Here is a 26,203-nt window from a genome sequence, read left to right on the forward strand (position 1 = left end):
TATTTACAGAAATTAAAGATAGTTAACATATAAGGTAGGTATGGGAGCTTGTATGTTGTATTGATGACATATATTCTTTTCCAGAAAGAAGAAAGGCTCATTTCTTAGTACCTCATGTTGCAGGAAAAGTGACCTAATGTTTCTGTTTTCTAACTCATATATAGTAGTGACTGACTGTAAAATTTGCAAAGTAAACTTCTGCTTTGCATGTTGTAATGAAATGTGCCAAGAGGCTGCCGGGAAAACGATGAGAAAAGTCGTGACCATGTGTATACCTTCTGTTAAACGAGGGAGAGCCTAATTAATTATGGCTACATTTTCGCACACTTTGTAATGCTGTGACTGCAATATCTAAATCACTTCTAAATTGTATAGGAGTGAGTTTGTTTGTTTAGCATTTAATCATATACTCCTGCCATCAGAGGCATGACATGTATTGAATCCAGGGAAAATACTCTCGCATTCTTCAGGCATGCTTTTTTAAAAGTCAGGATTAATAGAGTATGAATTATATTATATTTACTGTACAAGCATGCCTCAGTGTTTCCCCATTAACTGCAACAGAAAATAGTAGAACTTTCAAATCCAGTTATTGTAAAGTGGAACTTGTTTTCATAAAATATATTGTACTTACAAATCTAGGAAGAAAACACCATCTGCAAAAAAAAAAAAAAAAAAGTGTTTATAACCCAGACATATTAATATATGTGAGTTTATATGCTGTATTTTCACACTAAGTGTATTAATGCTTAAGTACCAACAGCCTCCTACTGCTGCTTTCCTCCAAAGGGTGCTCCTTGCATGGACAACCCTGTGATACTTTTCCAAGTTTCTTTTCTTGGCTTATTTAATCAGGGGTGACTTACCTTTAAAAGACCCAAAGTATGAATGTCTTGCAGGAAAATGGCCTTAAGACATTGGGTCTTTCATGTCCATGACTAGAATCCTCAGTTTAGCTCTCAGGAAGCTACTTTATTTAGTATAGTGCCAGGCAACTTTTAAATCTTAACAAGTTAAAGGTATTTGACTTCAAAGGCTTACCATAAATCACTGTCTATCATAATAAAACTATTGGTAGCTAACATATTGAAATTATTGTGTTGCCAGATACTCTTAATATGACTGCATCGCTATGCTTTTTTTTATTTTACACATAAATATTTAGAACATGCAAAATACAGCAGCATCCTGATATGTGAGCATGTAATGTGTTCATTGCTTTGTGATTTTCGTAATATTCAATATCTGTCATTCTGTTATTATTTGCTACTATAATGGAAAGTGTTTTTAAAGTAGTGATCCTTTAAAAATACCCAGTATATCAGAATTTATTAAGTAATCTATATTCAGTTTAAATACAATTATCTTCAAGATGTCAAGTCCTTTCTCATGATACATAGGGATTAAAGTGATTTATCAATATTTTCACTTACTCTTCTTTAAGTTGCTTGCATAGAAGTAAGTTACATTTAGCCATACCAACAAAATAATCACACTTTCAGTTAGTTTAAGCATGAAGTGTGTGGCAAACATTTATATCAAACAAAAAGCAGATCAACTGGTACTGCATACTTTCTCTAGAAAAGCATTTATGTTCAGTATCACTAAAAATAGCACGTATTACTTTGTACATATTTAAAAAGTATCAAACGGTCACTGTTAACATGTAGTTTAAGCCATTCAACACCATGCTTTAAGCAGTAATTTAAAATTCAAAATGTATTTTACCTTGTAATCTAACCTAACAGCAGATTCTGCTTGCTGTCATTTAGTCTCCAGTTGCAAATGAAACAAAAGCACACTGGTATCTTTAAAACAAAGAGAGGAACAGTAGGGGTTGTTGAAACATGCTAGCTGATTCCTTAGTTAAGTCTGAAATAGCTTCTTTCCCTGGGGACAAAGCGCTGCTCTGTTCTGTGCGCCGAGAAGCGGCTAATACAGTTACTTGGAGAGCTCGACAGCTCGCGCAAGGGAGACGAGAAGCAGCACAATGAGCCCGGTCCGTGGGCTGACAAGGCACAGCTGGAAATTCCCCGCCAGGGCTTACAGTTACATAAGGAGCAAGGAAATGGACTGTTTGCAAAAGAGCTCAAAAATATGTGTTTTTTTCCTCCATTGTCTTTCACCTATTTAGAAGCCAGTTTCCACAGAGCAGAATTTCCAGGTAGTTTTGTTATTCTGCACAGATAACATACTTTGAAAGCATAACCTTAGCATGATTTTTTTTAATAAAAATTAGAACACTTTTCTGGAATTCATATTTTCTTAGTGTCTGTACATCCTGTAATCCATAAGAAACAAACCTCCTTTATTGAGGTTTTAGTATGGAAACTTTCTCTTTTCTCCCTTTACAGCAATGATTCCACTTGTAGCTGATGCATGGAAAAAAAATCACTGAGGCATTTGTCTTTCTTTTTATGCAAGGCTAATTACATACTGAAACACGATCCCGAAACGCAGCTCTCCAGAAGCGGCAGCGAATTCAGTAACCCGAGGAGGGAAAGGGAGCGCGGGGGGAGGCCGGGGGAGCCGCCGTACCTTACCGCAAGTCCTCTGGGGGCCTTTTCATTCATCCGCGTCCATGCAGGAGCCTGGGGAGCCTCATTGCGTGATGAGGCGACGAGTCTGCTGAGTTTCAGAAATGACAAATTTACCTGCTAGTTGGAGTTGTCTGAGTTTGTCTGACGTTTAAATTTTCTTGTTGGCCTGAATTAACACTCCGAGGAATGTCTAGGCAGATAGTTATGGACTGTGTAACTGTGGAGTTGACCATAATTGTTAGCTTGTATGTGCTGGAAAGATATTGGGAAGAGCCATTGTTTCTTAAAATAGTTAACTTGATTTCTATTGTACTTTGCTTTGCACAGTCAAGAATAGAAATATTAACATTTTGCAGTGTATCTGGAGCTGTTTAAAAAAAAAAAAGGGGGGGGGGCAGCGGATGGTTATACTCAACAAGCAGCTTGCAAATGGAGCTTACATCTGTAATGGAGTAGGTACTGATTGATTCAGTTCCTGTGAAAAGAGATGTGATTTGTGAAGAGCAAAGTGAGTCCAACAATAGGACAAGAGTTGTTCTATCACAAGTACAAGAAAAGATTGCACATTAGGTTTTTTCCTTGGTTTTGTCTGTCAGGTAATAGACTTTGTGCTTAAATTATGCTATGGCCATCAGAGACCAAAGTGATAGCAGCATTCACTTCACTGTGTCTTTACACACTGCTTTTCATGCCTCTGCTCACTGCCTCAGGATCATCTTCAGATAGTTTTTAGACACGTATCTCCAGAAAGCCAGGCTGGCTAGACCACAGAACTGCCTAATAGGCTGATGTGGTGGATATGGCCAGTCTTGGCTGAGGAGAAGCTCTGTTTAATGCATATTCTCTGCCTATGCCATACCTGATCTCTGAATTCTACCAAATCCTGAAGTATCCAAATTCTGTAAGACTAGGAAAGCTAAAAAAAAGTTTAGTTTATCTCTGTTTTTTTGAAAGGCCTACAGCTTCCAGTGGCTTTGCAGAACAGAACGGGACACCATCCTCTGTACCTGCTAGACCTTTTTGCAGGATCACGGGCTAAGGATGCTGGAGATCAGGGCAGCTGGCAGGACTGTTGCAGCTGTGGCTTCGGTTTTGTGCTATTGTGCAGCATTGTAATGCCCACCCAAACCACCGATGATTTCACTTGAAATACCTTCCTGCCGCAGTTCAGGAAGTGACTTGTGAGGAATTTGGGTGCTGGTATGTTTGGGGGCTAGAAATCTGATGGTGGTTTTGTCACCTGATCAAATTGTCTCGCCTGCCGGTCAGTCCTGAACTTATTTTGTAGAAAAAGATTTTAAAATAATTTAAAACAGATATCATTTATTTTGTTTTGTTCATGAATTTGAAAGAAAAAAGGAAGTATTGAAAAATTACAGCAGCAATTTCTTAGTCTTTGAGTAAAATAAATGGATGTAAATAAATCTTTAAATTATTGGTTATCACGATGAGTCTTTGCACTTGGTGGTTGGTTTTGGTCAGAGACAAAGATGGAATCCTAAGCTATGGAATTGCTATTTTGGGTTTTTTCATAAACACTCAAGTCTATAGTTTAAAAACTAGCAATAAGGAAAAAAACACATAATTGTTGAAGTCAGCACAAAACATGAGACGGGGAATTTGGGATTGGCAGTATTCTGCATTTCTAAAAACTATAGCAGTTACTGCATTCCTTTTTGTAATCAGTGGTCACTAATATCCTTAAGGAAAAAACATAGGAGAAGGAAAAAATGTTGTAGGGAAACCTTAACAGAAATTGAAAGCAGATTTTTCTTGCATATTAAAAATATTAGTGCTACATTACATAAAAGCATTGATTACTTGCATAGCTGGGAATAAACCTGAACTTGCAATGTGAGATGGGTGCAAATAGGATGTATTTACCTAAAACAATTGTTTTCCAACTGCAGCTGTATCCCAATTCCAATTCTTCACTGAAGTCAATTACATATATAAAATACTGATTACCTCATTGCTTTCATTAATGCCGGATCTCAGTGTATTTTGGTTATGTTTACATTCAGCATTACAGCAACATTCTTATTTGAAGATATGTTTTCTTCACTTTGTATCTAAAGTTCATCTACAGTAAAGAACAGAGAGCTGGAAGTAATTTGCAAATCCTTCCTCTCTCCATCAGATATATTTTTGCAGTCTTTAGGCAGTGCAGATTCCACCTTGCCTCAATTTTTTGCAGATCATGGTTCAACTGATAATTTTTTGTCCATTTCTATTTGCTGCTCCTTTTAGAGTATTTTACATGTCTTGTCTGCCTAACTAATTACATTTGTCAAACTTATGTGCTTTCTGCTGAATATTTGTCGTAATTGCAGAAGATGCATATAGGTACAAGTAGCATCTAAGGGAAGCAGCCAGCTGCAATTTACAGTTGATGTTTCCTATCTCCTACCTGAACGTGTGTGCATCAGAGAAGAAAATTAGTAGAATTTTGATTGTTTCATTGTTTGTCTTAAGCCTCTTTCCCCTGGCAAGCTCCAGTGTAAGTTATCTACTTGGCTCGAATAGCGCGAGTTTTAAACGCTGGCTGTTGTAAGTAAACGTATAATATTTTCATTGTACTTATGTCTTTCCTTTCAAAAAATATCACTTTTGTCAGGTTCAGGTGTTGATGCCTCCTACTATTTTGAGCAGTTACATGTAGTTTTTCCAAAATACTCAGCTTAGCTGCTGAGCATGACTTTTGCACGTATAAAATAGCATCATGGTTTTTCCCCCATGTGCCAGAACTGATAGGTCTTATGTTAACATACTACTCATCACTATAATTACAAGGTTTGACTTTTTCCTAAGATAATTGTATTTTTCAGCATAGCTACCAAAGAAGCAGTAAATTTTGTCTTTGCCACACTTTACATAACAGTTACTATGTCTAATTTCTGCTGTACTGAAACCTCTGTTGTATAAACTGAAGAATAATTAGATAAATATTGTTATATTCCTGCAAGTCCTGAGTCTAGGACTTTAATTTTGATATGCGGATATTTAAGACAATGACACTAATGTTTTTGGACACTGTAAACTTTTCTGCAGAAAGCCCATCACACTACCAGGATCATTCACATAAATGTAAAGTCCTCTTTCAGTTCTCTTTGCTCCGAAATACCATCTAAGAGACCGTTTTCATCTTTTTCCCTTTGTAAAGACAGTGGGCCTTCTTTTATAAAACATGAATGAAGGATTCAGTACTGTTTAAAAGAGGATTTGTAGGTCATAACAAACTCCATAGTTGCCAAATTTCTAGCTGACTTCAGCCTCCAGGGTTTTCATTCACATCCTGCCCTTGTTTGTGTTCAGATCCATTTTCTTCAGTAGGCTTACTATATATACCAGACCAAAGGGATGGTGTTTCTCTTGAGCTGTTTAAATGAAGAAGGCACAAGTAAACTTAAAATATAGAAGATATGCCTATTTTAAATATAGAAAATTAGTATGACCATAGCTGTGTGGAAGTTTTGAGTTAGACTGAGTTTAGAATTCGTTGATTAATAATACTTGATTATTGTAATGGTCATTTTCCATTTGTTTGACTTTCCCAAGCAATGATTTATTTTCCTTTTGCTTGGTTTTGCTTGATTGTGCTTTCTACTGTAGGCAAAATGTCAAGAAAGTGTTTGTATAGAAGAATACACCGAAATACTTCTTTTATAAGTGTTTGGGTTGTTTCTTCTTTTATATACTGTTTCCATCTTGATTTTATGGAAAAAATCTTGATTTGAGATCTCTTCTGGTAGACAGATTAAGCTTCTGTGGCTTGCTGTTTATATCACTTTTGTTGCCTGAAATATTTTCACATTTGTTGGTTTTAATATTAACTAGAATTTAGTAATAAGATGCCTCTCCACTGAGAGACTGTCTCAGGAAGGAGATGTAAACTGATGACACAAATATTTTGAAGCCTTTTAGTTAAAGAGAAGGATTTGTTGGCAGCTGACATAACAAGACACTTTAAGGAAAATAACAAAGTATGTTTGTGGTTTACTTCTAAGATGTAGTTGTCTTTGCCCATTGATTCATGTTTTCCCCATTACAAACAGTGGCACCTCCTCCAACTGATTGGATTGGGTGAATTAGAGAAAATTGCAAACATTACTAGGGTGGCAGTTCTGTACTGGGCTGCCAGTGGGAGTTCAAAGGAGAAAAAGTAACAAATAAATACATATATATATGTGTGTATACATATTTGTATGTATGTATATGTATGCTTGCATATCTGATTTTTAAATTTTATTTTTAGTGCCACATTGGTATTTATGATTGTGAAAATTCCAGAGTGCTTGATAACTTCATAGTGCACAAAATTCAAGATTGACGTAAGCTGAGCCTTGTTTTTTCACCTTGTGAAGTAATGATTTATGTTAGCTTTATGTTAGCTTTATGACCTTACCAGGTGGTACACAAAATTTGTGGCCAAACTTGTACAAAATGGGAATTTCTTTTCATGACGCCAGATGATCAGGAGAAGCTCACAGCTGGCAGGAGCAGTGGTGGCACAAGGTGGGGAAGTTGTCCCTCTGAACCGCTGCTGACTGCTGCTAACTGTCATGTCAACACATGCCCTGAAACCACACACACCTGGCTCTGTCCAACCCTTCTACAGCACGGGGCGTTTTGTTTCGAAACCTACAGTTGTTTCTTTTGGAAACTGGCAGTCTAATCTGGCTAGGAATGAACCATTTCAGAACTGAAATATTTAATTCCAGTAGCAGGAGCAAAACATTTAAAGGAAGTTTTCTGTTAAGCCCTATCTGAAAGCTTGCCATCTCTCCACGGCAACTTCATTAGGCAGGTCTGTCCCTTCTTTGTCCAGTCAGCTCCTGTCCTTGTAAAGGTGCTTGGTCCTGTGCCATTTCTGGCTACAGAGCAGCCGGGGATGCTTGTTCAGCCTGGATGTTGAACAGACCTTCGGTGGAATAGTATTTGCCACTACCCCATTTCAATCCTCAAGTGGTTTGAGATGCAGTCAGGCTAATCTTTCATCCTGCCTGCTTGCTTTGCACGTCTGTCCAACTGGAAGCTTAGGAGAAGCTGAGCTCTCCTGCAGCATCATCACTCATTCCGCCGTGACTGTTGTGGTGCTGTCTCCAGGCTGTTGTGTTGCTACTGTTTTTGTGGCTGTGTTATTAGTCATATTGAGAGAACGAATCCATTTTTCCCCCTATGTTTTGCTTTCTGGTCTAATCCATGGCACAGCCACTTCAGCAGCCATGCTGGCAGGGTTGAGAGGAAGTAGCTTGGTGATGCAGAGAAAACCGAGGAAAGCAGGGCAGGTAGGAATTGCGTAGGAGGTCCCCAAATCTTTATTTTTTGAAACCATAGTTTAAATCATTGTATCTTCATTCAGAAACAACCAGATATAATTATTTCTTTGGTTAGAAGCACATTGAAACAACCTAGTGAGTTCTTTTTAGCTTAAGTGAGAAATAAGACATCTTCTCCCAGTAAAATGGGAGGGAATCTGGTTTGAATCATCCTATATGCTCTTAAATAGCTTTTAATGACTGAGCAATTTTATATGGATATGTTTACATACACTTGTTCCTGGAATGATGTGTACTCTCTCTTCAGTACCTTGCCTTTAGGCCAGAATCCTCTCAGACCAAGAAAGATTGGAAGATCTGTTAGGATTTGGGTAACACTTCAAGGTCCAAAGTGACACATGGACATTATGCATTGGACATATATACTGAGACATGACTTGCTCAGGAGGATTTTAGAATTTTGCGGTGCATATTCAACTTAATCACAACCTGCCTCTCATCAGTTCCAGTGGTGTGGTACAGTGACGCATAAATATTCAGGCTGTTTCAAGAATTTGTGAATTTCATAATAATCTTTGACATTTGTTTACTTGAAGTTCTACTTCAATTGGAATACTTCTTATTGATAAATTTTTTGTCTTGCAAGAGTTAGACTTAACTAATATTTTCCTAAGCTTCTGTATTCCAAAGACTGTTGAAAACCATGGAAATATATTCCACTTACAGTTGACCAGTTCAAAATGAAGATATTTTATTACATGTAGTTTTAATATAACCCTTATCCATGTGTGACAAAGGTGGAGAAGGAAGTTTGTGCAAATCTCTTGTTTCAAAGAAAATGATTACTTGACTGTAACATACCACATCTGCAAAAAAAGTGCATTATCTCTCTGATTTACTAGTTTGGGAAAAAAAGGATGATGTGAGATTTTACTCCATTACTGACTGGTTTAAATTAGCAGTATGTTTATATTAATGCCATTACTGTACAGTGAAACTAATGCATGTGGAAGGATCCTACTTACTGGATGTTTGGTATATGAAGAGCCTTTTGTTTCAGCTGAAAGATTGGAGTGTTTAAGTATGGAGGAAAAAAACATTTTACTATTTCTTATGAAAGTATATCAGTTGTGTGAACCTTAATTGGTATCAGATTGAGCACTGAGCACCATGGCTGTGTGTAACCAGAGATGTCACTGCAGCGTGTGCTGCCCTGCCCGTGTCACCTTGAGTGGGCGAGCCCAGGTATCCATGAGACCGCACCAAAAAGCTCATGCTGTTGGGGCATCAGCACTACTGGGACCCGAGTTAGCTGCCTTGAATCCAATTCCAACATCTCTGTACAGCACACTTACTGATACGTAGGCAAATGTGGCTCACTTGTGGCTTTGGTTGAGTACAAATATTTAACTGGTGGGAAATGTGGGTGGTCAGAAATCAGTCCACATAGTGCTTTCTTGGAAAAGGTTTTTCTCCTGCAGAATTGACACTGAAAGGTGTGTAAAGTAGTGCTGCAATTTCCTGCTTGTCAAGAAGACAATGCTAGAAAGTAGAAACAAGAGTGACAGGAATTTGAGATGGTATGGAGCACAGACAAATTTGGAGACACACTGTATATGCAAAATGTTTATAGTAACATTTATTTATAATATAAATGGCAGAGTCTAAGTATACTCAAAAATGTTTGCAGCAGCTTGATACAGTTGTGCATTTCTTCTTTATGAACTGGTCATTTTCTCCTTAAAACGTTTTGCTGCTTCTGTAGTGCTTTATCCTTAATCCATTTATAAGCACATAGATTAGCAATAATTTATGTTGGTTTGACTACTTTGTCTGAAATTTTTTAATTGCCTTTTTTCCTTTTATGAGTGAATTTGGAAAGTATGAGCTAACTCAAATCTGTGCCATAAATCAAATGAGAAACTCTTATCTGAATTATTTAACAATTAAAGCAAAACTTATTGTAGAGCTTAGTCATCAGCACAGCAGCTCTCTGAACAGTGCCAAAACTTAAAATCATAATTTTCTCAACCATCCCTCCAGAGCCCTTGGGAGTTACTGGAGGTGCAGGCTTTCATTTCCTTGTTTTTTCTTTTGGTTACTTTTCTTTTGGTTATTGAAAACTTCTTCAGTCACTGTAGCCCAGAAAGTATAGTTTACTTAAGATTGGTATTGAACATTTCAGTTAATTTTAGCAATCTAGAATCCTGCAAAGGTTCCTGTATTGTTTTGTTCATATTTCAGCGAGGGGAGAGTGAGCAGAACTGCCTTTGTTTAGCAACTAGAGCAGCAACTGTCAGCCAAGACATAAGCTGTTTTTCTTTACTTTGATCTCACGCAATGAAAGCAGTTCAGAAATGGAGTAAATGTTCACCTGTTTCAAAGAACTAGTGCTTTTAACATTGATTTAATGCATAAATCTACTCTGATGCTGAAGTATATTCTGTATAATAACACACTGTAAGCTTGTTCTCAACTATATGGCTCTAGAAAATGCTATTGTATATAGTAGCATTGGCTGAACCTAGTGGTTTTGTGCTCATACAATAGCAGTATCATCAGACTTTTTCTATGATCAGTTGGTTTTTTGGTTGTACTGCAGACAAAATTATTTTGACATTGCAGAAGGTTTCTCAGGCTTCTTGAACAAAGTATTTAATGATACTGGGTAATTAAATTACATTAAAATGCAAAGCATCAGTAATTACTTACTGGGTATCGGATATGATAACCCAAGTTTGAGAGTCCACATAGGAGTTTTAAAAATTAATTTTATATTTCATTTCCTACAAAGATTCTCACATTAAAGTTTCCTCCACTAGCTGACTTTATTACTTTACTATAACTATTCACTATTGTTTGAATAGATAATAAAACAGTGTAGCAGCTTCTATGAACTATGTACTCTCTGTGTTAAATTTACTGCAAGCATGCATGGACTTTAATCTTCAATAACCAAGATACATGAATGGATGTAAACAGTAACTCTTTTCACAAGCAATGTGTCTAGATAACAAAATGGAGTTATGACTGTATCCTGTGCTAAATTATTACCATTAGTTTTAAGAAAAATAGCAGGAGAACAATAACAGTGAAAGCCAAAGATACCAAAGGGCATGTATGACTCGCTGGAAAGGGCTGTCCTTCTTCATGCTTAATCCCTGGGAATAAGGTAGTTGAAGACCATTAAAAGGATTGTGCATGCATGAATTTTATACTATATTTTGGATAAGTCTTTGATATCTAGTTCTTCATTTGCTACCTCTCCTATGTCCCCTGGCCTCTCTTTGCATTACCACTTTGCATTGTATGAGATAGAAGAAGCTGATATTGCCAAAAATGTTTGCTATTCAGAAAGTTGCAGGATTATATATATAGTTTATGTTTATACCAAGTACCTTCTTGGTAATTCAGTGTCAGGAATATCTTTGTCCCATAAAAGTGAGCAGGAAAGCTGCTGCAACTTAATAGAGTTAGGAATTTCAAAGTAATTCTGGATTCATAAGCCAACAGGATATCTTAAAAATCAGCATTGTGATTTTGGAGTTATTAGGAGCTGTAGAACTATTTGAAATATTTTTTAAAGAACAAATATTTTGTACATATGCTAGAATATACTATTTTTGCTCTGGAAAGGGCAGCTGCAAAAAATGCCAACACAATAGCTAATTCCAAGACACAAAGGGGAAAAAATAGAGAAAGCCAAAGAAAGATGATGAATTTGCTGGAGACCTTAAATGTTATTTCTCACTGTGTTATGGAAGAGAGTCATCCAGAGGTCTTTCTACAAGAGAAAAAAAAAAGAATATTGAAGTTATCTAGAATTATTTTTGTTGTAAAATTTTATTGCTTGCCATTTTAATCATTTTTTTCTTACCTAAGAATCAAATAATGTGTCTGTTCTAGTTTCTTCAGTTTCTAATACCAGAGTCCGCCTGGTTTTGGAAATGTAGCTTGTCTTTAACTGGTTCATCCTGGTCTTTTTATGCAAGCATTATAAAATAGACAAGTTATACAAAACAATGTATTTCAATTCTGTGCATGCAAAATCTTCCTTTTGTTTGTTGGTTCAATTTCCTTTTTCTTGAACTTCTTATTCAGCTGTCCGTGTCTTCCAAACTTTCTGAACTTACTCTTTTGCTCAGTTCTATCGGCCTGTTTTTCCCTCTTTCCCTTTCTCTCTCTTTCTCTCCCTCTCTTTCTTTCTTTCTTTTTTTTTTAAATATCCTCTGCTCTTCATTTTCTCCTTATTACCATTATTTCTCTCCCTTTTTTCTTCAACTCCTTGTGTACAGTTATATCAAACATTGGATTTTTGATGTTCTTTATATGACTTTGTACTTTGTCCTGTTAATATACCTCTAATAATCATAGATTCTTTAATTGCCGCTTAAATTAGAATACCAGAAAAATCTACATTTTTTATATTGAAATAGCATTATAGACTATAACCTTTTTATATAAGGTTATAATCTTTTTATATAACCTTTTTATATAAGGTTATAGTCTATAATGCTACTTTGTGCTCGAGGTAATGTTGCTTTGTGCTCAAGTTACTTTGTGCTCAAGGTAATGTTTTGCATACTGTAATTATGAATGCCCAGTTAGTCTATGGCATTTGTCAATGGAATCAATAAGCATTCATTTTTAATTTAATACTTACACAAATAGCAATTTAATAGTTACACAAATACTTCAGTCTTTCTGTGGAGCACATGGACTTCCCCAGGGACTAATGTAACTCTGCAAACATGGTTCATGGTCTGTCTGACCACAGTTGTGAGCACCCTGGGCCATGGGGTGGCATTTTGGCACTGCTCTGTGTAGAAAAAAGGAGCTGCATGAGATGGGAGTGGATTTGTGGTGAGCGCAGGGAGGGAGTATAGGCCATGGAGGCCTCTCCTAATCCCTCTAATGTATTTGTGCTAAATCACATTCTGGCAGAGATTGGTGCTCCGTAACCCTCACTTTCCTCTAACTGCGTGCTGTGAGTCAGGGCAGATGTGCTGGGCAGTCAGCGCTCGCTGAGACAAGCTGTACATGCGCAGGAGGTTTATGTGTGTGCCTGTGTCAGGGTTACTTCACTTCCTTACAGACTTAAAAACAGGAAAGAATTAAGCTGGTTGTTTGAAAAGCTGAGCAAGGGCGAGGAGGAAGAGAGAAGAGTAGCTGCAATATTAGCTTAATTTTCTTTCAATTACTGGGACCTGGATTTTTCCAGGAGCTAAGCGTGCAGTTGCCTACAGTAGGATGGAGGTTTCTGTGATGCCAGCCATTTAAAGTCAAGCAAATAATTGCTTGAATTTAATTCAAACTGAATTGCTGCAGCCAAGGGGCTGCACGGGAAGTGAATGACTAGCGCTTGGCAGCTAGGATTGGTGTTACTGGTACTTGGTAGTGTAGAAGTACCTAGCAATAGCACAAATATTTACACAAGCATATCGAGGCACAGTCTTGGTGACAGCAGCTTTGGCATTTAAATACCCCAAAAGGTGGAGCCTAAGTATACGTTTTTGCGTTGCAACTGCACATTATTTTTTCCTAATGGATTCACTTAAGAACCGTCAGCACTGATTCCTTTGTACTTGACAGCACCCATCATCCTTGTCTGAACAGATTTAGTCTAAGGTAGTTTCAGCATGAATACTGTTCAGGTTCTTCCCTATAAAGATAGTTCCCTATTTCTTCTGTTACTCAGTGTTGGTTCTTTTCCACTTTCTCACTGAAGTGTTCAGTAGATGAAGTTTTCAGAGCAGTTGGGCAGTTTTTACTAGGCTGTTACTTAGCAGTGGATTGACTGCTTTACGCCCTCATAGACACAATGATTATAAATGCTCATGTTAAATGTTTTTCTATGTGGTAAATCTCTGCTTGTGGATGATTGGGTCTTCTCAAGAGTATTTTCTATTTCGTTCCTGTGTATATTTAGGATGCATTTGATAAAATGAATCAAATGTATCAAAAACTAAAAAGGAACATATTTTTATTCTTAATTCCAATCATGTGAGAATTGCAAACGCAAACTGCATCTTTGTCGCATGTTTCCAATGAAGATTTTAGTACAGCTCCTCCTGTACTTGCACTTTCACCTGCATAGTGAAATGCAGGTGAAAGTGCAAGTTTATTTGATGGTTACTCATGGGCCTATATATCCTCTCTGCTGTTTGTACCAAGTTACAAGAGATCAATCTCTTAAACAATTTATAGCCTTTGATTAGAAATAAAAAGTCATTATATTTTGGATGTTCTAAGCCTATAGATACATACATCTGCACTAGCTCAGATGAATGTTTGCTTTGGAGCTTTATTGATTCCCAACAGCTGAAGAAGCTGAAGGTCTTGTCCCTAACTGTGCAATTTTACCTTCTACCTGATCAATAGTCTAGATGAAATAACCGCAATGATAAATGTTCAACATAAGCCGAATAATTTGTCTGAAACCTTTTTTTTAGTCATGCTTTTAAAAACATAAAAGTCTAATATTAAGCTTATTGAGATGAACTAAATGTAATGAAATAAACATGGGTTGTGTCCTGTGATTGTTTTAAAACTAAATCAGGGTACTTGGGAAATAAAACTAACACTGTTCAGAGCCAAGCCATTAACTAAATTCAGGTGCTTTTATTTATATTCTGCTTAAAAGTATGACTGTCTGGACAAGCTGGACAAGCTTGATTGTATAAACTACAAAAGCAAGTTGGGTCATGCTTGAAATCAGCTCTTTCTTGGTACTCTGAATGCAAGTTCCTTTGAACAGTCATAGACCATTTTTGAAGCCATCAACAAGAGAGAATCTTGCAGCATTTTCTATAAAGATATTTAAAGCTCTATAAAGCAAAATGCTTCTGGAATAAAAGAAGAAAACCCAAACTTAGTTTATTTCTCTCCTAAAGATTCTTTAGCTTCCGGCTACTTATTTAGAATTATTGAAAGAATGTCTCACAATTGTTTCTTCCCAAATTGTTGATACTCTCGCTGTTCTGTAATCTGACATCCTTTTTTCCCTCTATCATAAACTTTTTTGTCTCCATATCCTCCTTGACTGGTTAGTATTGCTTTTAGACATGTCTGCTGATTTCTCCATAATGCCTTGTATTGAGTGTATCATCAATTGTCCTTAAGCACAGAGGGGCGGATTAGGGGACTCACAGGATCACAGAATGGTTGAAGGTGGAAGGGGCTTCTGGAGATCATCCAGTCCAAACCTCCTGCTCAAGCAGGGACGCCTGGAGCACGTGGCACAGGGTGGCATCCAGGCGGGAATGCAAGAAAAACAGTATGTCTGTCAGTAGACTTGTGGAAAAGGAATTAATTAATGAGTTAGTACTGGTTTAGCCTGGATTTCTAATGAAAGAAATGATTAGGTGCAGTGTTCCACACAAGATAAGTCAATTAATATGACCTGGACTCAGACCATACACATAACCGTGCAGGACATGAGTGTAGTATCAAGACTTTTTTGTTAATGAAGTTCAATAAAATATGAGACAACTCCTAAACAGGGATACATTTAATGTATAAAGGCAAAGAAAAAATGCTAAAACTAGTGGAACCAGATTTTGGAACCCAGCTGGGGTGGCTGCAGGTGTCTGCTGGGGCCATTGCAGGTCTCTGAGGGTGTAGGGAGGGAGCCTGCAAATGGGCTGTTTTGGAGAAGTGTATTCTCATTTCCACTGCACTCCTTTACTATAGAAACAAAAATAGAGTAACCTGCCAGGACCTTGCTGCTGGTGCTTTGGTTTGTAAATGCTTGCACATCATCAGGAGTGTAATTTTTCATAAACCGGTAAAATTTCCAGTCTAGACAAACTTTGAAGAGAAATAATGGAGGAAAAAGACTGACCTTTTCTCCACCAAGGTAAAAAAAAAAAAAAAGAAAAAGAAAAAAAAAGAAAAAACACGTCTGTAACATCTCTCTTCACTAAGTGGTCTCTCTGTTTTGCAGAGATTTCATCTTCATTTAGTTCTGCTTTTCCTTATATTTTAAAAATAATCTTCAGTGTGTATTTTTTTCCAGTCTGCTGTAATTAAGGTGCAGATAAACATATGGTTGCCATATGACAAAGTGTTGTTGAAAGGAAATGCGTTACAAGATGCTCTGTAGCCTGTGCAGCAGGGGCTAGGTAATGCTATTATAGCACTGCTGTAGACATGCAATCTAGATCAAATTAAGAGAGCACAAAGAGTGTGCTAAAATAGTTAGAGGAAGAAATTTGTATATGCTAAATGTGCTGTGTGTTTTTTAACAGAGAAGTCTTTTTACCATCTCGATTTCTTAGAAGGGCAATAGATGAAGAATGAACAGATTGTTTTGAGTTATATCCTGTTTCACCACACAGAAAAGACTGTGTCGATTTAATCTTAAATTAGATAATATGAAAACACGTCAATTCACCTTCTTAATTAACTTTTTTATGTATATTGGAAGGAAGTGTGTGTTACACATGTACCAACCTCTGGGATCTTTATTCAGGCAAGGCAGAAAGGAACTCACTTGATTTGCATTAGTCAGAATTCGGGTTAAACACATACAGAAAAGTGAGTAAAATTGTGAGCAGGAAAAAATTTGGAAGGGAAGGTGCTTCTCATTTTAGGAGAAATAGTGACAAAGCGAATCATCCTGTGTAAGAACCAGATTGAAATGGAGTGCAGTTCTTCATTTCTAAGCTTCAAATGGAGGATGAAAGATACTCTTGAAGTGTAGTTTGCTGTATCTTTTTTATTGCCATAAATTCAGATACAAGAAATAAGAATGTTATGCAAAGGTGAAAGAGGACATAAACAGCAATTTAAATGGAGTAGAGCCTCCGCAGAAGGAAGGTGTTATCAAGTGGAGGAAAGAAAAGATACTTCATTGCCACTGTGCTAAGGGTGGGTTTGGGGCTGACCGTGATGGACACTGCCTCCCAGTCAGCACCGGGAGCTCATGACCTGTATTGGCTGCACCTTCAGGGGCAGTTGGAAGCCTCAGCGCTAGCAAACTGCTCTATAACGCTCCAGCCTGCTAGGAAAATACAGATCTGGAGCTATGGGCATGCAGAGCAGCTCTTGTTCGAGGGAATCAGCTGTACGTTGTGGGAGGAGACCAGGCGTATCCTGAATTTGTAGCAAAATTTGCTAAAGCTGTTTTTGCAAAGATTTCTTCTTCCACAAGTGGCTTGCAGATTGCTTTAAATGCGGGGCATTAATTACTGTGCAAGATGTAATGAGACTTTCACCACCCAGAACTGTTTTCATAGTGTCCATGTGCCTGTAAAGCCGTTCTGTGCCTGTGAACACAGCTTGTGTTTGCCTGTACTTTACATAAGACAGAGCAGCAGCAGGACTGCTTTTACTTAGGCAAAATGTTTACTTAGATGGGAACTGTGTTTATTCCGAGACATAATTATGAGTGGTGAAGTTTCATAAATCCATTTTGTTTTGCATATGCATGTTTTTTGCATCCTGTAATTTAGTTGAAGGGAAAAAAAAGTCTTTGATTTATGTTCCTTTCATTGCACAAAATGAGAAACTTTGTAATGCCTATGGAGATCACTTGTGCTTGAAGCTTGTGGTAATGTGCCATTCTTAAAATCCTTGAGGATGGTATAACTCTTGCCATTGCAAAGCATTTTACCCTTTTTTTTTTTTTTTTTTTTTTTTTATCTTATGCTCTTCACCTTAGACTCATCTTTAAAAAAATATAACATGCAGGCTGTTGTTTTTCATGAAATGTTGCCACATCTCTTCTAGTAAGAGTTTTGATAAAGTCCTATCCAAACACCTACATCCATAATGCTCTTGGCACGAGGCTTTTAATGGGTATCATTTAACTTGAGCTGCAGTGCGCTTCAAAGGCACTTTTTATGCTAAGGGTCCATAGTTGCAGAGATCAATAGCTAGTGCTAAAAACCTCTGTGCTGCCCAACTTCAATTCTTCTTACCTTGTTCAACCTGGTTATTTTGGTCACTTGTATTTATGGGAAGTTTCATAAGGCGCTTTTTGTAGTGCAGTCTTTGGCTTTCCTCTTTTTTTCCTTTCTTCCATTATTCATATTTTATTGTTCAAAAAACACTTTTGTCAACATTTTTTATGCACTAGTAAGGAGTTACAAGAATTCAGAGCTATGATTTATTACATATGCCACCTACTTGCAATCGGCATTTATGCTTATCCAGAAATAAAAGCATGCTGCCAAGTTCCTAGGCCTATGATGGGGTTAGTCAGTTTAACTATTTCATAATGCATGTTGATGCTGAATATTTTTTTAATGGGATGATTTGGTCTTATTTGGCCAGATTTAAAGCAGCAGAGAGTGTTTGGTCCATAGCTAACGCAGTAGTTATAACGCTGGAATCATTCCGATAACAGCGTGGCAGGTGTTGGGCTCTGCCAAAAGCTGCACATCTCTCTGTCTCTCTCCTTTTTGTGGGAGCCTTTGTGTGGTGGCCACTAGCAGATCCCGAAGCGTAGAGAGGATGAAGATGCTGACCGCACTCATCGTATTTAAATAATCATGATTCTTTCTGTACATCCTTTTTAAGAGTTAATTTAAATGAACTTGGGGCCAGATCTAATGTAACATGTAGTACATTAAGAAAAAAAAAAAGGTGTTTTTCTATATATTTTCTCTTTCTGAATCCTGTGTTTGGCTGGTGTAATAATTCTATCAGCCTGGAAGTTTTTTGCTGCATGCTGTCATACATCTTTCCCTAATGAAACCTTTTGGGCTTTGAGTGTAATATATGATGGCTCTGCTAGTGTTCAGATATGCCAACAATGCCTTTAAACAGCAAGAATTTCTGCAAAACGGCGTCAGCTTAAGCATGTGACAGACTTGTAACATCTGTGGGCAATCAGGTCCTTCTGTGGTCCTTGTGTGTTCTCAGCATACCGAACGTCTGCCTACGTCTGCGGGTGGATAGGATGGGATTATTCTTTCTCTGAGGACCTACACTCACTAGCAAATTTGTTTTCATATTTGAGAAAGAATAGGATGCTGGTTTATGATTTTAAAATTATAAAATTATTGCATAATTCCCCTTAGTACCTCCAGCATGTCCCTGCTGGAGGCGCTAAACGTGCGTTCCCCATGGAAAGTTTCCTTTGGACTTGCTAACTTGCATGATTATGGCCTGTGTGAAAATATGGAGCTATACGTTTGTTATAGGACACTGTGCTGCCAAATTTCTAAAACCAAATTTAGTTAAAACAAATTAAATGACATGTCTAGAAAAAGAAGTTTTTGGAAGTTCGTAAGTGATTTTCAGTTTATGATCTTGATATATTATATAATTTGTGAGTTGTGGAAAAGAACTGTTGAAGAGGTTAGGACCAAATATTTCAGCAGTGTGTAAGGACTTTTTACCATAATTAATTTACCATAATTTACTGTAATTAAAAATTAGACGGGTGTTAGAACTAGAAAAGGAGGAGGCGAAGGCAGGTTATGTTGGAGAACGCGTCTTAGGCTCGGGGCCACCTCACGGCCCCTTATCTGCAGGGACCGTAAGGGGGACGGTCTAATTTTGTGGAATTGGTAACAGACATCCTGTTTGACAATGTTTAATGCTCCTGGAATTAATCTCTGCTGTTGGTGGTATTCTGTGGAGCCGAGGTTGAGATCCTGAAGTTCCATTAATGTTACTCCTCCCTGAAAGGCCTTGGTCTTGCCCACGTGCTGGCAGTGGGCGACGGGCGTGCGTGCGTCCTCAAACCAGTGCTGAAGCGGAGCCTGTCTTGTAGCATCTTTGGTAAATTAGAGGTAACTTGCAACTATGGAGGGGCTCACAGTAATATGACTTGCTAAACACTCTTCATATACATAAACATACATATATATGTGTATATATATTCTTTCAGAATGCTTAATTAATAATAATTGTGAATGATTATTCCATCTGAGAGTGGAAAAGTATATTTTTGGTAAGTGGTATAGAAGTAAGGTTTATAGCTTTTGCCTTCTTGCATTCTTAGTCATGGCTCTTGCACTGAATAATGGTAAATGTTTTCGTTAGAGTTTTAGTGAGCAGAAAATCGCCTAACGTGCTCCAACAGCCTTGTGAAATGACACAAGGCCTTTTTTAGAGCTCCTAGGCCTGTATGTGGCTGGCTGGTCTGATACGGTCACTAGTGCTCTGAGCATCTCACAAGCAGCAGGACTGGACATTTGTTAGGGTTCGAAGTGCTGGAAGAGATGCCGGTGAGTCAGCTCATGACCCCGTTGCTCAGCTGGGAGAAATTACTCTTCTTTCTGTTGTCAATTCTCTTGTCTGTGGGAAAATAAGCATTTGTTTGTAATGCTACAACATGACAGCGTCGTCGTAAACAGTTTTGTTTTGCGCTTGTTGTTATGCCGAAGTGCTGCAGCGCAGAGCTCTGTGCGCGCAGCTCCCGCGGCCGCCGCGTGCCGCAAGGCAAGCGCTGCGCAGGGAAGCGGGCACTGGAGTGCGTGTCCTGGGCTTTTCCTGGTTTGTGGGTTTGCTGAGATAGGCTTTTCCTGTAAGAAGCTGGATTTTATCTCAAATCTTCTGAATTTCTCACAGGCTCAGATTCCCACAGTCCAGACAGCCGGGGGCAGGGGGAAGTGTTTATCACAGTGCGGAGTAAGGGCTTCCTGTGCAAAGGTTCTCAGAGCAAGGAAGCTGTTCGGCAAGAGAAGATTAATCCTTTTGTGATTTCCTTAAAAAATACCTGAATGGCTTATGCCACATGAAGTACTATCCACTAGGTTGTGGTGAAGACATTATGATGGCCAAATCTGAATGCGCTTATAAATATGTTATGGGTGCATTTTAAAACATGTTTTGAAAATGGAACTCTTACCTAGTTTCTCTGAGTCTTCCTAAGTATTTTTTCTTCTCTTGTGATTCACAAAGGCCTCTATTTTGTAATATTTTCAGTGTGGGGGAACAAAATGCAATATGACTCAGTGTTTAGCAATGCCTTTCTTGAAATTTCTTGTAAACAAGGAACTTGAGAAGTAAGTTCTCCAGATAAAAGCTCATCTGAAAATTTCTAGGATTTTCACCCAGAGCTGAAATGATTCCTAGATTTTGAGACCTATGATAAGACACCCAACAAATGAGGGAGCACACTACACATCAAAGACTTGGGCTATTGAGGATCCAAGCCAAGAATACTTGTTTGATGTTGTCACTAATTCCACAGGAAAACAATGCTGAAAAACCACTGGGCCATTGTCCTTAGTTCAGTTGCATCTTCCTGCTTTGACTACCTTGCACGACGGCGTTCCCAGCAAATTCCATGTGTTTTGTGTCATTTGGCTTTCTGCACGAACCCCCTTTGGTTTGTCATAAATTCCTAAAGCAGAACAAGGTCACATCTGGTAGCAATTTCAGTGTGCCAGATGAGGACTAAGCCTGTAAAAGCTAACTCATCATTTTCTCCAGTGCTTTTGAAAGATGATTCCCAAGCCTCTTTCGGAAGATGTACAACTTGCTCTAAAAAATTATTTAACCTGACAGTCTTTTCACACTTTATAAACTGTAATTTTTGGAACATGGTTTAATAACAAGTAGATAAGACGGTACAACCTAGTAACAGTGTGAAGCCTTTCTTTCAAGCTAATAGGCTGTGTCTGGATTGTATTTTCTTTGGCAGGAAAGTCTCCCTGCGGGACGCAGTAATTAAGTGTTCCTTCTGCGCGTTCTGATGCAGATGGAGCTCCTCTTGGTCTCCAAGTAACCTTTCATCTTACACGCTGCGTAACTTGCACGGGCTCCGCACAGAGGAGTCTCCTGCTTTTCCTTTACATGCTTTTCTAAAAAGGTTACAGCGATGCAGTAACAAAACTGGCATAGTGGAATGACTGTTCATTGTGAAAAGAGCAACCAAGGCCGTTCACAATTACTGCAGCGTGCTCTAATTTTCAGTAGACAAAAATTTAGTTGTAGTCAATGCTTTGAGATTTTTAATAGTTTTCCAATGTCCAGCTATGCTTTTCTACTAGTGGCTATTCTGATAACTTGTCGCCTTTATGTTCTCAAAGTATTGTACATGTCTTGGTGATCCCGTTTCTCCAAAGACATGTCAATATGGGTACTAGTAAGAGTGCCCAAACCACAAGTATTTTACTTTGAAGCGGTGGTATCTGCTTCCCAAAGACCAAGTGGTTGTGGCACAACACTGTTGGGCATAACCCAGTAGCCTCGGTCTGCTTTGTCTTATACTGCCCTTCCTCGAGTTACTTAGTGGGTTTTGTTAGTTTCAGAATACACTTTATTAAAAATGTAAGCTAAAAGCACTCGCATTTAAAATGCACTGTACCTGCAAAGAAGTACCTCAAAGTCACTTTGCTTCTTCCCGTTTTTGTGACCAAATTTTATCTTTTCTAATCTATTCACAGGACAAATACCCTGACATTGTACAACTCCCTGAAGGACTGTTGGGAGATTATATAGTTCTAAGGAACCCTAAACCTTCTGGGTAAGTTTGTAAGTAGATGGTATTTTGTTTGTTTTCAAGAAAAAGGAGCAAAGCCAAAAATTCTACTTACAGCACTGGGGAATCATAAAATTGTTTATACAGTCGCCAACTAGACCAGTCATCTATAGATTAAGTCATTGCTTTATAACATCTCTAAGCACAGAGATTAGATGATGTGTGTTAGTTTTATGCCTAATAACCACATACAAGAACTCTGGAAGGAGGATTCCTTCCTTGCGGCCTTGTAAAAGAAGTCAACCCTACTGCTACTGTGTATGCCCACTGTTTTTAACAATTAGATGGAGAGAAAAAAAAAATAACGAGGCTCTACCAGGCTTTATTTTCAGTTGCATTTTAAGAGCAATTACACTGCTGTCTTGTTGCATAGCCAAGAGCTTTGGGCAAAACAGATGCTGAAGCCAACTACCCTCTTAATGCGACACTGAGCCTCCCCAAACACCCTGTGAGGAGCCGGGGTCCAGCAGCAGCTTCCACCCTCTGATCCTGCTCTCAGCCCCCGAAGCAGCCTGTCCCATGGAGCTGCTGCACGCTCCTGCGGTACCAGGGACAATGATCACGCAGCACGAAAGCAAAGCACACGGTTTACGGGACAGAAAATCATGGCTGCCATGTTACTAATAGCAATTGTATGTTGATTTCCTTATAAAACAATAGAAAAATGTGTTAGATGGAGGGGGTGATCAATTCTCTGGCCTTCATTAGTATTCTACCACAATTGCTAGATGTCTTTGGTGCCTGTGTTAGCTGTGTTCTGCTGAGTTTTGGTTAATAGAGTTAAAAAATGATAAAGCTCTGTAATTGTCATTGTCAGGAATTGTATATGAGCACAGAAGTAACTCTTGTGATGCAGGAGTGAGACCTTTCCCTATTACTTCTCTAAAATATGCATTGATTCCTATGGCAATAACTGGATATGAGACATAGCTCTTTACCTTCATTAGCATTACGTTTATGGAATAGGCAAATAAATCAACAGATAGTGCTGTTCCTGTTTAGGAAAATCTGCCATTTAAAACTAAATGCTGTAATACTGAGCGGTTGAAGTAACTGCTGTTAGAAAATGTTAGAAAATGAGCAGTTCCTTTTACTATAAGCAGTTTTATTTTGAAATTCCTCTTCATAGTAACAGGTGTCAAGCGCAGCTCCACCTTCCCTCTCCCCCAGGATCAGGGACTGCATTAAAGTTAAAACCACTTCAGTGGCTTGGGAGAAAGCAGAGCTGAGTGCTCATCTCCATTCACAACTCCCAGCGCAAGAAGCTGGGCACAAATTCCCTAGGACTTGTAACAGTGAAGTGGTGAAAGGCCAACAGATTGTGTTTAACGAGGTTTTTACTGCCATTTAAATTAATGATTGTACATTGAGGAAAAGGAACCTGGTCCTTGTTACCACTTACTACTGTGCCTATCAGCTTTTGCTTAGGAAAATCTAACTCTCAAGGAACAGCTACTCTTAAAAGCGGTAATGGAAAAAGCAGAAAAATCAATAATATAGAAGAGACCCAAAAAGGAACAAGTCTGTTGTGCAAAAGCTTGGAATACTAAGCAAATATTGCAGCTTTGCAACACGATGACAGAAACGCTTCTCGGGGAATAATGCTAACTAAAGGTTTTTTGTTTTCTTATTTTTTAATGAAGAACAAACAAACACAGCGCTCTAGGCCGTGCTCATTTTTATTGTAAAAAGCCCGAACTGGGAACAATCCTGTATCAGGGAAGAACTTTCTCCGAAGAGATTCTGCTGTTTTTACACTCTATCTAACACAATACCCGATCACAGGGTGCAGATAGTAGCGGTAGAGGGATCCAATCTGTCATTTTCTTTCATATCTTTTCTCTCTACCCTTATGTAATAGAAATATAGCATTTGTGAAGAATTAGGGGGGAAAACCTCTGCAGATGAAAATCTGAACATCTTAGGGAAGTAATAAAGGGGTTTCCTTGTCAACCAAGTACCAGGGTTCTTTGGTTCAAAATCTAAGTATTACCAATCCCCAAGTTGCATTCTTTAAGGTATGATTTGTTCAGGAATGTAAGGGGTGTAAACTGTTAACTAACACTTCTCTGGATATGATGCAGGTTTGAATTAATGGTTGTTTGGAAGATGGATGTAGATGAAGATGGGAGAACGACACCTGTTCTGGACCTTCTGACTAAAGTACCAGAGCAAGGTAAGGTCACTTCAGAGCCCAGTTCTGAGCTTGCCAACTTGTCCTTTCTCCTTTTTGCCCAGCATCTCTTTAGGTAAATGAAAGTGCACTGTGTAGAGCACATCAGGCAAACGAAAGCAAACTTAGCATATTTAATGTATATTTAACTTATATGGGATTACAGGAAAAACACATGTATTTCTGCTTTAGGCACCAGGTGACCTGTTTTATCCAAAAATGGGAGGCAGGCAGATGCTGTCAATTATAGTGTGACTCTTTGAAAATAATATTCATTTTTCATTTTTCCTGTAGTCCTGGAGCAGACAAGAGCAACTATTGAAAATGCACCTACCTGCTTCCGAAGCATGCTGCTTTTGTTTGGAATTGAGACAGCTATCGAAAATCTTATCAAGGTGGTTGGCTTGAAAAAGTGAACAACAGCATTACTTATAACAGGTAGCAATTTCAAAAGTAGTTTTAATTAAGATATTGTGTTACACAGTCTATAATTTTATTGAATATAAACATTAAGTTATTCTCCATTTAGAAACCATACTCATAAAACATGCTATCTGTACAATTATGGCACGTTATATATAAATTGTCATGACATGAAAATAAATACAGCCATTTAAATACAAAAATGCCAAATAAAATAGTTACATGTACAGAGTGATTTCATTATAAATTTATCTTTTTGAATCAATAATGTACCAGAGTGGTTTGTCGTCTTAACATTTTCTAGCTACCTGGAAAGTGTTAAAAGATCACATGCACTGTCAAGATCAAGTCCATAAAAAGTGGAAGTTTCATTTCACAGCTCTGTAAAAGTACAGTGATTTTAAAATGACTAGAGAACAGTAAGAGACTCCTAGAACAAAAAGTAATGTTCTTATTAAATTAGGTGGAATAGACAAATAATTTGAAGCTTTTAAAGAAATGTTATGCTAAAAAACAACTGTATGAGATAAGCTTTTTCCATAATTTCAGAGTTGAACAAGAGACAGCATTAATTGGAATGGAAACTTTAAACAAGAAAGACCACTGTACTTTTGCAAAAAGAAATGGGAGAATTAACTACTGCTCACAGAAGTACATTTTGATTTTCTAGTTTTTGTGGAAAAAACAATTAGTAGATAACACAGTAGGAAGGCATTGCATTTCATATGTTGTTTGTCCCCCAAAAAACAAACCAGAGAGGTGTCCTGTAATCCTCCTTCCCTTCCACCAGCTGTACCAATAACTCCCTGATAAACTGCTCTGCGTTACCTATCATAGCCAAAGGACACAGGCCAAAACAGGCCATGCACCACTTATATGCAGAGCAACAGCTGTTATTCCTGCAATCACGAGGCTACAGGTGACTGCCACAGAAACTCTTCAGTAATACTGGAGTACTGGGAGAGTGCCTTTTTAGGCCCACAGATGCTATAACCATGCAAACAGTACCAAATGTCTGCTCTGTAGTTTAGTTATCTTTTTTAAATGCATGACAAAATATTGTAGAGCAATGGTGAAATAGGTAGATAAGAATTGAAATAGCAATTGCAAAGCAATCATATGTTTTCAATACTGTAATTTTAATATTCCACTATTTGATCACTGAAATAAAGTCTCCTACTGTTCTGGTAAGTCAAGAAAAACTGAAGGAACATATTGGATTGTGTCAGAATCTACAGTTGAACGACGCTAGAATCAAGTTTTGATGAACAGTAACTCTTATGTTACAAATTTGTCTTTTTAGATATAAGGCAGACTGTTTTCAAGTTTGGATTCCAGTAGATAA

At 38.0% G+C, this 26,203-nt stretch overlaps 1 protein-coding gene across 1 annotated transcript in view; it reads left to right on the plus strand.

Moving 5' to 3' along the window:
• Window positions 1–25,081, plus strand: part of CENPP (centromere protein P) — a 114,901-nt gene extending 89,820 nt beyond the window's left edge. The window contains exons 7-9 of the mRNA XM_010212285.2: window positions 22,168–22,247; window positions 24,347–24,438; window positions 24,730–25,081. Coding sequence (XP_010210587.2) covers window positions 22,168–22,247; window positions 24,347–24,438; window positions 24,730–24,851 — 294 coding nt within the window. The 3' untranslated portion in view covers window positions 24,852–25,081. The remainder of the gene's footprint in view (window positions 1–22,167; window positions 22,248–24,346; window positions 24,439–24,729) is intronic.
• Window positions 25,082–26,203: the final 1,122 nt, after the last annotated feature.

The sequence above is a fragment of the Tinamus guttatus genome, unplaced genomic scaffold (genome assembly GCF_059628265.1).
Source record: "Tinamus guttatus ecotype Peru unplaced genomic scaffold, ASM5962826v1 Tinamus_guttatus_pri_ptg000169l, whole genome shotgun sequence".
In the NCBI taxonomy this organism is placed as follows: domain Eukaryota; kingdom Metazoa; phylum Chordata; class Aves; order Tinamiformes; family Tinamidae; genus Tinamus; species Tinamus guttatus.